At 50.1% G+C, this 13,049-nt stretch overlaps 5 protein-coding genes across 5 annotated transcripts; 3 read left to right on the plus strand and 2 right to left on the minus strand.

Annotated features, from left to right (window-relative positions):
• Positions 1–185: 185 nt before the first annotated feature.
• On the plus strand, positions 186–1,641 carry GT037_009683 (uncharacterized protein; the record flags this gene model as incomplete). Its single annotated transcript, XM_038934730.1, has 3 exons — positions 186–455; positions 524–680; positions 1,328–1,641. 3 exons carry the CDS (start codon positions 186–188, stop codon positions 1,639–1,641), a joined length of 741 nt encoding a protein of 246 aa, XP_038782531.1.
• Positions 1,642–2,925: 1,284 nt separating this feature from the next.
• On the minus strand, positions 2,926–3,759 carry GT037_009684 (s-adenosyl-l-methionine-dependent methyltransferase; the record flags this gene model as incomplete). Its single annotated transcript, XM_038934731.1, has 1 exon — positions 2,926–3,759. The coding sequence occupies one exon, from the start codon at positions 3,757–3,759 to the stop codon at positions 2,926–2,928; it is 834 nt and encodes a 277-aa protein (XP_038782532.1).
• A 3,104-nt stretch (positions 3,760–6,863) lies between these two features.
• Positions 6,864–10,069, plus strand: GT037_009685 (uncharacterized protein; the record flags this gene model as incomplete). The annotated part of the gene is made up of 7 exons (XM_038934732.1): positions 6,864–7,598; positions 7,776–7,903; positions 8,075–8,194; positions 8,289–9,236; positions 9,289–9,452; positions 9,503–9,695; positions 10,021–10,069. The coding sequence occupies 7 exons, from the start codon at positions 6,864–6,866 to the stop codon at positions 10,067–10,069; spliced, it is 2,337 nt and encodes a 778-aa protein (XP_038782533.1).
• A 345-nt stretch (positions 10,070–10,414) lies between these two features.
• On the plus strand, positions 10,415–10,832 carry GT037_009686 (uncharacterized protein; the record flags this gene model as incomplete). The annotated part of the gene is made up of 2 exons (XM_038934733.1): positions 10,415–10,758; positions 10,823–10,832. 2 exons carry the CDS (start codon positions 10,415–10,417, stop codon positions 10,830–10,832), a joined length of 354 nt encoding a protein of 117 aa, XP_038782534.1.
• Positions 10,833–11,091: 259 nt separating this feature from the next.
• GT037_009687 (uncharacterized protein) lies at positions 11,092–13,045 on the minus strand (the record flags this gene model as incomplete). The annotated part of the gene is made up of 2 exons (XM_038934734.1): positions 11,092–12,917; positions 13,003–13,045. The coding sequence occupies 2 exons, from the start codon at positions 13,043–13,045 to the stop codon at positions 11,092–11,094; spliced, it is 1,869 nt and encodes a 622-aa protein (XP_038782535.1).
• Between the last annotated feature and the right edge of the window lie 4 nt (positions 13,046–13,049).

Genomic DNA, 13,049 nt, shown 5'->3' on the forward strand with positions numbered 1-13,049 from the left:
AGCGTAAATAGCGATGTGATACCCATTTCGCCTACGTTTTTTTCACGTTCCACTCTCATCTCAACTCACACGCGACGGAAAGGGTTTTTTGTCGCAATCACATTGATACCACTGTTGTCGCGCTGACTGGATATTCATCAACGCAAACACACGCACACACCTCATTGTACGCGCAAAGTAACAACATGGCTATCGCAAACCCAATTCTCAACTTCGTCGTTCGCGGTTTCCAAGCTCTTTTCGGTGTTGTCGTACTTGGGATCTCCGTCTCTTTGATACGCGGTCACCACTGGGGTAGCCTCCCAGCCAGTTTGGGCTTCTCCGCTTTCGTGGGCGGCGTCACGATCTTGGGAGCTGCTTTGGGGGTCGCTGCTCTATTCTTGACCTTCCTAGATGGCATGGTTGGCTTGATCATTGACGCCTTAGTTGCTCTCATCAATGCGGCAGGTGGAATCGTAAGTGCCAGTTTGGCCCGAAACGGTCTTGACTTTTCGATTGAACGTTTCGACTGACAACGACACAGGTACTCGCTATCAAGATCTCTGGTGTGGACTGCAACGGTGACATAGACTACCACAGTGCTGCCAAGATAGTCTTCAACGACATCTTCAATGGTGGTTGCCGCCGCGATGATCAGTGCTGGTACTGGTTCACCGACCCTGAAGCTATGGTATCGAGGTGTAGGTCGACCCAAGCCGATTGCGTCTTTATGTTCCTTGCAGTTCTTGTCCTCGCAGTATCCGCCATGCTGGCTTTCTTGCGAATGAAGAAGGGCTACTAGACACATAGTCGTACAAGAGTGAGTGTTTCCAAACGAATCTAGGATTAATGACCTGACTAATTGTACAAAGTCATGATGAGACATGCGTTTGGCAACTCGATTTCCTAGGGGTTAAGAGTGTTCTACGCATGCTCCTGAAGAACTTCACGTCGGCCTCTTTCCAAGGTTGTTTTACCACGATACCTATCATCAGAGCACTTTCTTTACGACGGTGGACGTAATATAGTTTGGGCCTAATTGCCAGCACTGGCATACGTCATTAATGAACACGAAGTGATGACATAAGACGCTGCACCTATCTGCTTCCAGTTTCGTGCGACTTTACTCGATGATCTGACTGACAGTGTCATGTTGCATCCGCCCTGTCTTAGACAGCAAACAATGGCGAACTAACTCCGGGCTGTGCAAAACGCACCCTTCTGACAGACAACTTCAAGCGAGACTGGATTCCTTTCTCTCCAATGCCTCATTTGTTGATCTACCCTTATGTTTGAAACCCTTGCGCTGAAAATCACCTATCCAACGAGATGCGCATCTCTCCCTCAGTCCCCGTGCTTATCGCCCGTGGATTCCAAGCCATCTTCAGTGCCACTGTCTTCATTATCACCATGCTCTTAATCACTGGAAACAAATTCGGCCCTCTTCCACATATTCTAGAGTTTTCGGCTGGAGTGAGCCTAGCAACCTTGATCGCTGCGCTCTCAACGTCTATCTTCCGTACTTCTTTGCATCCCTGGATCAGAAACAGTATCGACGGCGGCATCTTGTCGCTCAATATGGCCGTTGGTACTGTAAGTTTACATCTACCCAATGCGACCTTGAACCATAGGCGAGGCCACTTTATGACTCTTTGGCTTTAGATGATGGCGTCTGAACTACAAGGCTATTCGTGTAGTTCAACTCCTCCATACTACAGTGAGGTTGTCTGCGGGGGATATCATTCAAAAATTCTGGAACCTGAAGGGTGCTATTACGGGTACTCGCTCACAGTTGGCTCTTTAGATACATGGAGTCGATGTGTCCTTTATTCATGTAACACTGCCGTCATGCTTTCAAATGTGCCGGTAATATTGGCCATTTGGACATTGGTATATCTGAGGACGGAGAGAGGATGGAGAGTTGGTGGGTGGACGATCGAGAGAGTACGTAATCCGTACGAGCCTATTGCCATAGACAGTATGATACCCATGGTATCGATTCCAGTCAGAGCACGTCTGTCTTGATATGTCAAAGCGTACTATATATGGCAAGTCATCAGTACCACAAAGGAAATTATCGTACGGAACAATTTGACTGATGTGCGTACCTGAGATGCGCTCGTCCATGGTGTGGTTGTGCGACGTCTTTTCTACTAGACATGTCTGCTAAGCCTCCCAGAGGGATGTACGGGAAACAGGTATAGCACATATCATAAGATTCAGTCAGGAGAAATGAGAGACAGATATACCACGATAAACAGCTTCATTCGATCACTCACTAGGCATGCCAACTGCTGTCCAAGCTCCTCTTCTCGTAATCTGAAACAGCATCGCCTCCCACATCAACACCGTGCATGTCCAGCCTTTGGGTATCCCCTGTATCCAGCCTCACAACCTATGCCGACCCACTCAAGAACATCATCGATCTAGACTGGGCAAGACTGCGATGGTGGTTAGCGATATTCTAGTCGTGAAGACTCCTTCAAGCGTCTTACGCTGCCGCAAGATCCACAGGTCTTGGCGTCGCCGCTGATGCCGGCGCCGCACTTTGGGCAGTCGCCGTGGAAGTTGACAAGGACGGTTGTGGACTGCATATTGGCCTTTAAATTCCGGGTTTGCTTGGTATCGTAGGAGAGTGCAATGTTGGTAGTATCGTGGAATGCGCTGATAGCCGTTCGAAGTTGGAGGGGTAAAGTGGGGTTGATATAGAGAGCTCAGGTAGCTACAGGCAGCTACGACAGGCCTAAGCAGCTAGTGCATAAGCCGTCAGATGACTGGGACGCGGTAAGTGCGGTGGGTCTTGCGATTGGAGGTAAGTGGAAAGCGTGGGATGAGTGTAACGTAGACGTGCGGGGCCAAGTACTAAGGATCTTGTCCGATAGGAAGGTACGAGGCGCGAGGCGAAAAGAATGACCGAGAGGAAGGACAATACAGGTGCCTGATTACCTATAAACCCTGCCTAACGTGGCATATGATCTGTCCGTTGATAACGGCGAACCAGCCATCTTCCTTTTTCTCCATCTCTCTCCACGTCGCTGCAATATCTTCCAGATCCTGCTCCGTCGCGTATCCGCTGTCTAGAGCCCTTTGTTTATAGTCGCTCTTAACAGTCCTATCGGCCCAGAGTCCGCACCAGAACTCCCTCTCTTCCGGCGTGCTGAACGTCCAGGCCGATACGCTAGCCTCGATATCGCCTCTTGGAAACCCTGCTTGCATGGCTATCGCATGCAGATACTTGCCCATGTTGGGATGTGCCTTCAATCCAAATGCTATCTTGATGTATAAATCTTTCCACTTCTGCATACCTGGATGCTCTGGGTACCAGTCCATAGCGCTGTAGTTGCAATCTCGAACTGCAACGACGCCGCCTGACTTGGTCAACCGCTTCATCTCCTTCATCGCACCCAGCGGATTTTGTAGGTGTTGCAGCACTTGATGTGCGTGCACGATATCGAAGCCCCCCTCCTCTACGCCGTCAAGTTTGTCCCATTCAAAGATATCTCCAGCCTCAAATCGTATGTTTGTGACGCCCCTTTCTTCTGCGTGTTTTCGTGCCTTTTCGATCACTTCTGCGGAGGGATCGATGGCATAGACGAAGCCTTGTGGGACGCGGGTAGCAAGATCAACGCTGATGGTGCCTGGCCCGCAGCCTACATCGAGGATCTTGAGCGAAGGGCTGTTGAGGTAAGGGAGGAGGTGAGGACAGGAGTTCTCGACTGTACGCCAGCTATGAGAACGGAGTACGGAGGCATGATGGCCGTGGAGGTATGGTCCAGACATTATCGGAAACTAGAACAATCGTAGCGAAGGTTGGTTGCCGGTCTAATGAGTATGAAATGGACAGGTCCAGCAACTGAGGGCAAGCGTGTTCGTATATGTCCAGTCGTAGCTGCAGCCTAGGTTAGTTGCGGAGTTAGCTGGACATAACAGTCGCTTTATTTCGGCAATAGCATATATGACATTCTTGAATGCGCCGAAATCGCTGTTGAGCTATCCAGGGATCGCGCGATCTAGCGATATGGGACAGTTGGGAGGAGGTCGCTCTTGACGGGATGGATAGGGCAGCCTGCATCTTCAAGTCCGAGCATCGGCCATCTCGGTACCATCGCTTAGTCATTCACCTGTCTATTCGATTACCTTGCACCGACTGTGTGCTTGATGAATCTTCGACACGGAATTGACGTTGGTAGATGAGATATGAGATTATCAATGCGTGGTCTTTGTGCTGCTCTTCAATTTCGCGGTGGAGCCGTTCACGCGTTTGTAGAGCATGCAAGCAAACCACACATGCGCCGCCTGCAAGCTTACTTTTGAGATGATATTAGGCTGAGATAGGCATAGCATTGGTGCTCACATGACCTAGGTCGGTATTGTTCGTAGAGCAGCTGTTGAACTCATTTGTCTTGGCTTTCAACAAGCGATGTGGACTGCAGCCATTGTGTTGCGTCAAGCAAGCCCAGCGGCTTCCCCCGAACCGTCCTGATTGGCTGGCCCGGCCTATTCCGTCACAATCATCAACCCGGCCTTCCTTCCACAAGCAACTTCATCTTCTGCAAGCTTTAGACTTGGCTCGCATACCACGACGACAGGGCACACGTCTCACAGCATAACTTTGCATTGTCAGCCAACAGCATGCCATCTCCGGCCGCCACCCCAGCCACTGGAGCCGCCCGCTAGTCCTAGAACAGACAATGGTAAAATCCATGGATACATGAACCTTGGAACGGGCCCACGCATCACACGGAAGCGACTCACGACATATATCCACAAAAACCTCACCCTCGGGTTCTGGGTCCTCCTCCATCTCATCGTGGGTTACTGCATCGAGCAGTTCTCTTGAAACCATTGATTGCTGGCATTGGGCATTGTCCGTTTTAGATTTGGTCGGCATCGATAGCTTGCATGCGAGCTACATTACATTATGCAGGTCTTGATTCGAATACCCTGCGGCACGGTCACTGACACGCGACCACTGATCTAGATGACCCGACTACATCTATCTATACGCAAATCTTTCGCAATCAATGCCATCTTCACAACTGCCATTACTGACACAACTCAACTCGTATCTGCCTGTGACTTCTGGAGCAATCTACAGGATTCAGCACCGAATCGAGCCACCACCGTCTGAGACCATCAGCGGCTGGGCATTATTCTTTTCCGAGCTTTGACCCCACTATCTTCGCTACCACGAGCCTTGATCATGCTTTCTCTTTCGTTCAGCGCCGACTCCGCACCAGGGGTGTTTCCCTCCAGTATCACTAATCTAGGGTTTTCACGATTTCATTGAACAGAGGGGTTCAGAGCATTATTCCTTTCTGCTCAAACTTCACAATCAAGCGCTCGTACATCCATGGAGTTTTATGTTCCTGTTATCTGGCACAAACCATTTTGGCATATTGCTTGGGATTTTGGTACGGGTGCGATGTCTCGTCTGAGAGGACCTTCTTGTTTCCATGTCTTTGGGATTGCGGTGAATATGAGTGATTCATCACGTCGGTTTGTCGCGAAACAAAGATATGACAGTGTTAGATATGCGGAGTGTTTTCTGGACTCAACTCTGTTAGAGCAGACCAAGTTATCAAAGAAGATAAACCCAGGAGAAAGTACGAGGTGAGAGTTAACAGGCACGATTAGAGATCGAGTGAAAGAACTAAAAACTGAGCTATTACCCAAATCGCGATCAATAGCGCCTCACGGAGGGACTCTTCTTACGTGGCTGCTCCGTCCGCTCACACATCACGCACCTGGAATATACACGTAATATCATTATGTCCTCGACTCCGGCCGCTACCCACTCTCTTCACTGCACCACTGCTCCGGGCCGACCCCTCACCTCCACCAGGGCTGCTCTTGGAATCTTTGGTCCGAAACTTTACCCACTTTACATCAATTGGCAAACCAGTATCGGGAATCCCGACCAAGCAGCGCTTTACCCGTCAAAAGTAGTATGGAGAAGAATAGTACAAGCGGTGCGAAACCAGGAAGTGGGAGGAATACCCAGTGCGCTTATATTCAAGGCCTTCATGAACACGAAACAGGTCAAGGAACAGCTGTATATGCAAGACGTAGAAGATTGTTCGACTGTCGAAGACGGCGAAGACGAGGCGGAAAAGGAAGAGAAACCTCTAGATCTACTTACCACACGCTTCTGCAAGCACAATGTCTATCCTGGCAACCCTTGGATGGGCGATGTCTGCCCGGGGTGCCTCATTACTCAATGTATTGCCTCCCTTGACCGGATTGCACATGTCTGGCGCCTTGCCGGCGGGCTCTTGAAGCCTTGTAGATCTGGAGACCCAGAATTATCTTATATCTACCATGCAGCTAAGCGAATTTGGCATGTTGAGAAAGTTCGATGGGCTAATCTGGTGGACGTGTACGAGCGGTGAGCAAAAGAAGAGGTATCATGGGAGGAAGACTCTCTGCAAACCGGCTTGGCGATTCCAGCATCAGTGATGGGATCTAGTGGCTGCATGAAAGCGCTGAATCTCGCGATACTAATCCCATTCCTTGCGGAAGGATGGGGCGAGTTCTTTGTTCCAAAGAGGCGCTCAACAAGGCGTTGCGTGGGAGGCGAGTCGCAAGGAACCTCTGTTACTGGGGATAAGGACGAAATCCCGCATTCTCCACCTAGTTTGCCTAAGCTGGAACAAGAAACATCGTGGTACCTGAGTGGGATCTCTGATGGGTTAGAGTCAGATGAACAGAATGAGAATGGTACCAACGGAGCGAATATAACCTTGTCTCCCCCCAACAAGTCGACCCTTACACAACGCTCCCCATCAGCCTCCTCAGATTCGAGCATCTACGCTCTACCACCATCATCGATAACACCATGCTCCCCACTTCAAACTCCGTCCCAGCTTCATCTACATTCTCCTATGTTTGGAGTATACTTCCCCGACGACCTTCCGTCGCCTTCATCTCGGGGATCAATATACTACCAGCGATCCTCTACTTCGTATACACCGGGTGAACATGCCAGTCCATCAGATAACGTATGGGTCGACACAAGCTTCATGAGCGATTGCAACTACGATCGTCCCGGTGGCACACAAGATGAAGACGAAGAAGCGGAAGAACATAGAAAGGAGTGGAACGATTATGCTAATAGAATGCTTCAACTACGAGGAAACGACTCCATAGATGATGGTATAAACATGGTCTTTGGGGAAGAGGTAGAGGGGATGGAGGATGACTGGAGTGACGAAAGCGACTCCGATGACGAAGAAGACGGCCTCATACACACAGACAGGAAGATCTTGAGCCATACGAGATTACCTGGTCAAGTCCCAGGGTTGAGTATCCAGCGACCAGTGTTCTCGCTTAGTTGGCAGAAGCAAACAGAAGCAAGGGAAACAGACGAGACGAAGGGCGACGCTACATCACATGAGTTTGAAGACGAAGAGGTGGAACAAGCAATGCGAGAGATGACTCCCGAAGCGATGGAGCTTTCTGTAAAGTCAGCAGCAAATATTGATATGCCAACGGTTGCCAGTAGCAGAGCGGAGGAGATGGGAGTGGTGCCGCCGGCCGAACCGGAGACCCAAGTATCTCCTCGTCGCAGGAGTCACGAAGAGTTCAATGAATTTGGAGAGATAAAGGAAGAGGATAGTGTGAAGGGATACTGTCACTAGATATGATCTCGTTAACTGTCTCGATATTGCGTGTTGGAGACTTGAATGGGAAAGCTATTTACAAACAAGTATTCATAGGCAGCGTAGGCCGAGATGATGTTGTACCTTCCGGTATTGTGACATGTGGAAAGCGAAGCGTACTGCTCTTCCATGCAGCCAACACATATACCTTTTGCCAGCTTCCTCATTTGGCGCTCAAATAGTCCTCCTGCGCTTATCCCATCGATCAGTACACTTACATATACGTGCCTCACGAAACAAAAAAATGAGCTGCCAAGATTCAGGTAAATAATGACCATGTATCGAGAGAATGAAAGAAGTTGACGGCATGCAGCATCAGCGTGCAACGCACTTACAAATGCGAACGCAGTCGAGTTCAACACCTACAGTAATTTTGCCGGCTATATCTTTGACAGAAAATGCCAAAATTGCAACTTCAAATTCATACAAAATAGCGGCGCCATAGTTACACTGTTCCAGAGCTGGCTCAGTGGACAAGGTAATCTCGAAGGCCTCCATAACCAGATGTTAGAAATTGACGGTCACAGCAACGATCAGTTCGCAGGTCAAGTGCAGTAAGTGCTCGAGAGCTTGTTGCATCGCCTGCTTCAACAAGTCCATGGCACTAGAAATACCAGTCAATGGCACCAAGATAGTATGTTGCTGCAGCCGCGGGCGACTTTTCACCATTTGGGTGATGCTATGTGGATTCGATCGGGAATACTGCCAGGCCAAGAGGAGTGATGCAACAACGAAGCCCAAGGTCAAGAGAACGGTCGATAGGGGTACAGGCTACGACCAGAGTCACTTGAGCATGCAGGAGATGTTTGGTAGCAGGGAATTTGAAGGCCGAGGTAGACATCGAGCTTTGGACACGGAAAGGCAAAGAGACAGGTTTTACGAGAATCTGTTCACCTTCCTCGCAGTGTTGTGTCCCAGTCCCGATCACAACAAGCCAGACACCACGCGTTTCGATGTCGACCCACCCAAGGCCGTCTTATCGATGTTGATTAACAGCAAAGTTCTCGATAAAGCCGCGGAGCTACTCCGAAACGACAGTTTGGACAATGTGACCAAGAGAAAGAGCCTTTACATGGCTTTCTTTGGCTTCCTCCGCAATGTCGGAGTCCACAAACTATCAAAACAGGCTGTCATGTTCAATGAGCGTATTGTATTCCCGGACGATATCGATCTCCTGACGCTGTCTTTCAAAGGTCTTACAGGAAACTTGTCTGGCCAAAACGCCTCTGCACTCGCCGTGAATCTTCGCAATCTGAACATCCAGAGCCATGTCATGCTAAACGGTGCTCAGAGGTCACGAAATGAGTTTCATGATGAGCAAAGTATGGACCTCTTGTGGCTTTGTCGCGAGATATCCGACCTTTCCCAGTACCTCGAGATTGGGGAAGGCAATGCAGGGCCGGTGGATCATGGTATCGTCGAAGTGCCAGATGATCAGATCTGGCCATGTTTCCATTTTGCGAGAGAAGCGCAGATGATTACTCAATCGCCGAGGGGTCGTGTCAAACGACTCATCACAGAGATAACGACCTTGAAGACAGGGCTGTCTTCTGGTATATATGTCAAACATGGCATGTCCAGACTTGATGTGATGAAGTAAGTGGTTTGATAAGTGGTTGCCGCCTAAGCCAGTTACTAATCCTTGTAGAATTCTTATTGCAGGCCCTGAAGGCACGCCATATGAGAACGGTCTTTTTGAGTTCGATCTTTGGTGTACAGCCGAGTTCCCTTACAAACCTCCACAAATGTTCTTTCGAGGTACACAAGGCGGCCAACTCATAATCAATCCAAATCTCCACAAGAATGGAAAAGGTAAGCTTGCTGCGACTTACAATCCCGGTCATGTATTAATCTCATTGTAGTGTGTCTATCCCTGCTTGGTACTTGGCCAGGCGAAAAATGGCGTCCAGGCGAATCGACCATCCTCCAGGTCCTAATCAGTATCCAAGCTATGATCTTTGTTGCTGATCCCCTCGACAACGTCCCAGCGGATCACTCAAAGGCAGGCGTCGAAAATCTTTACAGTGTCAAATTTATTAGTGGCTTGACGACGAAGTACGCAGTACTGAATTGGGCCCATGATCCACCTATTTTCTGGAAAGATGTTGTAAACCTTCACTTTCACAAGCATGCAGACACGATTCTGCGTACAGTTGAGCGTTGGGCAGTTAGCGCTAGTCGTACCTGCACCCACTATCCCAATCAGCAAATATCCTTGTTCTTGCCACGTGTGCGACAGCATCCAGTGGATTTCGCAACAATACTACCACAACTACAGGTAACTCTCCAAAGATACGGTGCAACGTACGTTCCGCAAAAGATAGCCCCTTCGCATAGCCAGCAGAACATAGCCAGCGACGGGACCGGACATGAATTCCAGATGCCGCCATATGCCCGAGGAGGCCGATCCAGTGGTCCTGGTAGTATGAGGGGTTATGGAGGTCCTGGATTTCAATTCGGGCGTGGATTCTAATAGGTGGGGGCATCCGAACACTGCAATAAGCTTCGGCGATGCGAAGTATTCATGGTGACAGGTAATTGCAATTCGTAGCACATGCAGATGTTGACAACAAGAATGCAAGATTGTAATGTTGTAGAGATGTGCATTGTGAAAGCGCAATATGGTCCAGCGCGCTAGCGCCTTGGCATACATTTTCCGCGGCGACACCATCAACCTTCCACTGGTATCATACCCACGCCAGAACGCACAACCGCCTCCATCGCACGCCCTCTTCAGCCGACCGCGGTGATTTTTGGATTCTCAAGTCTCCATCATGCTGTCTCGCGCCCTCACCACCGCGTTCCGACGTCCATGTTCAACCCAAACCCTCCGCACCACCCTCCGCACCCGCACCCAACACATCCACACACCAACATGCTCCTGCGTACGACCCACCCTCTCCACCTTCCGCGCGCAAGCCTCACAACAATCGAACTACGGTATCCGAGACCTCGTCTCCGGCTTCAATGGCCTGAGCATGGGTGGACGGATACAAACGCGCGGCATGAAGGTGCGGAGTTCGGTCAAGAAGCTGTGTGATGGATGTAAGAGCGTAAGGAGGAAGAAGGGGCGATATGTGTACATCATCTGTTCAAAGAATCCTAAGCATAAGCAGAGGTGAGTTTGGTTCAGGGTGAACACGGTGGGAGAGTGGGGATTGGAGCATGCTAACACCACGTAGGCAAGGATAGATACGCTTGTGGATACTTGCGAGGGTGGGAGAGGAATTTGGGAATATCTTGAGTGATGGGTTGATGGAGGGTGACAACCCCGAAAGGAGGAGGAGCTGTATCATATGTATGCATACAAAGGCATCACAGGCGTTTAGACGGGTACAACAGCAATTTGGAGCAAACACTCAGCTACTGCAGCAAATGAAATCTACTCACGACATCGAAGCTGTGTCAGTCGTGCATGCCATTACATTGTGATCGATACCATTATGGCCACTTATCCCATACTGCCTCCACTCCTGTCACCAGAGATGATGCCCGCCATCTTCAACAACTCTCGATCCATTTCTGCATCTCCAGTCCCAAGATTGACCCTCCTTCTAGCCTCCGCCTCGCGCTCCTGCCACGCCCACTCCTTCCTTTGTTGTTCTGCAACCTCGTCCCCACCACAGCCCCAAACCTCCAAACTCTCAATCTCGAAGCGATCCTGCCAATCCTTCTTCTTCCTTCCAGGTTGCTTGCTTGGATGGAAGGAGCCGCCACCCTCGGAAAGATGCGTGAAGATACCAAACTCAAGCGCATCGTCAAGATGCAACGAAACCGGACCAAGACGGAAGGGAGAGTGAGAAAACTGCGACGAGGAAGCTGATTGTGTAGGGATAGGGGTACCTAGACCGACACCGGCGGGGTAAGTTGGTGATTTGGAGAAGTAAGTGTAGTCTTTGCTAAAGGTTGAGGCTGTAAAGACATCGTGCGTAGGCGAGAGCTGAAAAAGTTCTGTCGAGGAGTCGCCAAAACAGGTCTTGCCAGTGTGTTTCCATTGCGAAGAGACGTAGGCGCCGTAGATAAGGGTTTGATTAGGAGAGGTGGAAGTTACGCTGTCTGGTAGGCGTTTGGGTGGTAGCATGTCCTGCAGTGCGCGTTCGCGAGTGCTGGAGGGTGTTGCGGGGAGAAGACGGCCTTTTACGAGAAGGATGGTGGGCGCACGCCAATTGAAAACTTGCTTTTCAAAAGATCCCATGCTGAAGCCATGTGTGTTACCGCTATACAGAGGCCGCAACCGCCGAAAGAGATCGCTGCCTTTAATAAAGAACGACAATTGGCTCAGTGTCGTCAGATTCAAGATCTCTCCCGGTTCTCGGAGCACTGGTTCTAATTCTGCCTTTGGTGGAGGTATTACAGGCTTGCTCTCTTGGGTGGGAGATTCAGGGCCTGACTTCCGTTTGGAGAGGTCAAAGTCTTTCGCGAAGAGGAAATGCTCGAAGAGTGGGTTGAGACCATTAAACAGGTATGGTAAGGATGTCGAGACGACAGTATTGAACGTGCGATACGAGACACCAGGATGATTGTCCACACCAAAAGACGACAGTATAACATTCGCGGCCTGCCGCAGCTCCGCTACTCTTTTGTCTGAGAGGTCTGGTGCCAGTGACGAGACGCTTTGCTGCGCATCGATCGGCGCGATGAGCAGCAGCAGTTCGACCAGCTTGAGGAAGTTGTCGGTCGGTATGATCGAATGATGTACGTTCGTTTGTTCTCCGTGTTTGAATGCATCGATGGCATCCATAGAGTCCAACGCAGCCAGCACCAACTCATCGTCGTCCTCGTCCTCCCCTGCTTCTCCCTCTTCAGGCGCATCGATCGCAAAACCCACACTACTGCTCCCCTCTTTCCATTGCTTCGGCTGATGGTCCATCTCTTCTTTTTCCTTGTCTTCCAGACTTGAGCGTATACCCTTGTCGTATATGGCCAAACTCCGGTAAAGCTCTCTTAGCCAGATCTCCTTCCCTCTCCTCTTGAGCACAGCTCCATATCTCTCTGTAAGTATAGTGACAACCTTAAGCAGCGCCTCGTGCGTAAGTATAGCTGGCGCTTGACTAGGGAGTGGGAATGCTCCAAGATAACTGGCCATCTGAAAGACGACAGAGCCCACGCCCAGCGCATCTGGTAGCTCGAGGAAGCGACATAGTGTGCTCTCACTCCAGTATTTCACACCGGATTCAGTATCGGCGAGGGATCGGAAGACGGAGTTGAAGCAGTAGAGCTCGAGAGGGGAGAAGCTTTTCTGTGCGAATCGTTGGGCTATGGTTTGTGAGAGCTGCTCTGGAAATTGGTTAGTCAAGATGCTTAGGCGGCAGCTTGGAAGCGGCAATCAAGGATCGAGAGGTTGTAGATTGCGCACACGTACCTAGTGTCAATTGCGGGGTATCGTGCGATGCTCCTTGACCCATTATC

The sequence above is a fragment of the Alternaria burnsii genome, assembly GCF_013036055.1.
Source record: "Alternaria burnsii strain CBS107.38 chromosome Unknown 725, whole genome shotgun sequence".
In the NCBI taxonomy this organism is placed as follows: Eukaryota; Fungi; Ascomycota; class Dothideomycetes; order Pleosporales; family Pleosporaceae; genus Alternaria; species Alternaria burnsii.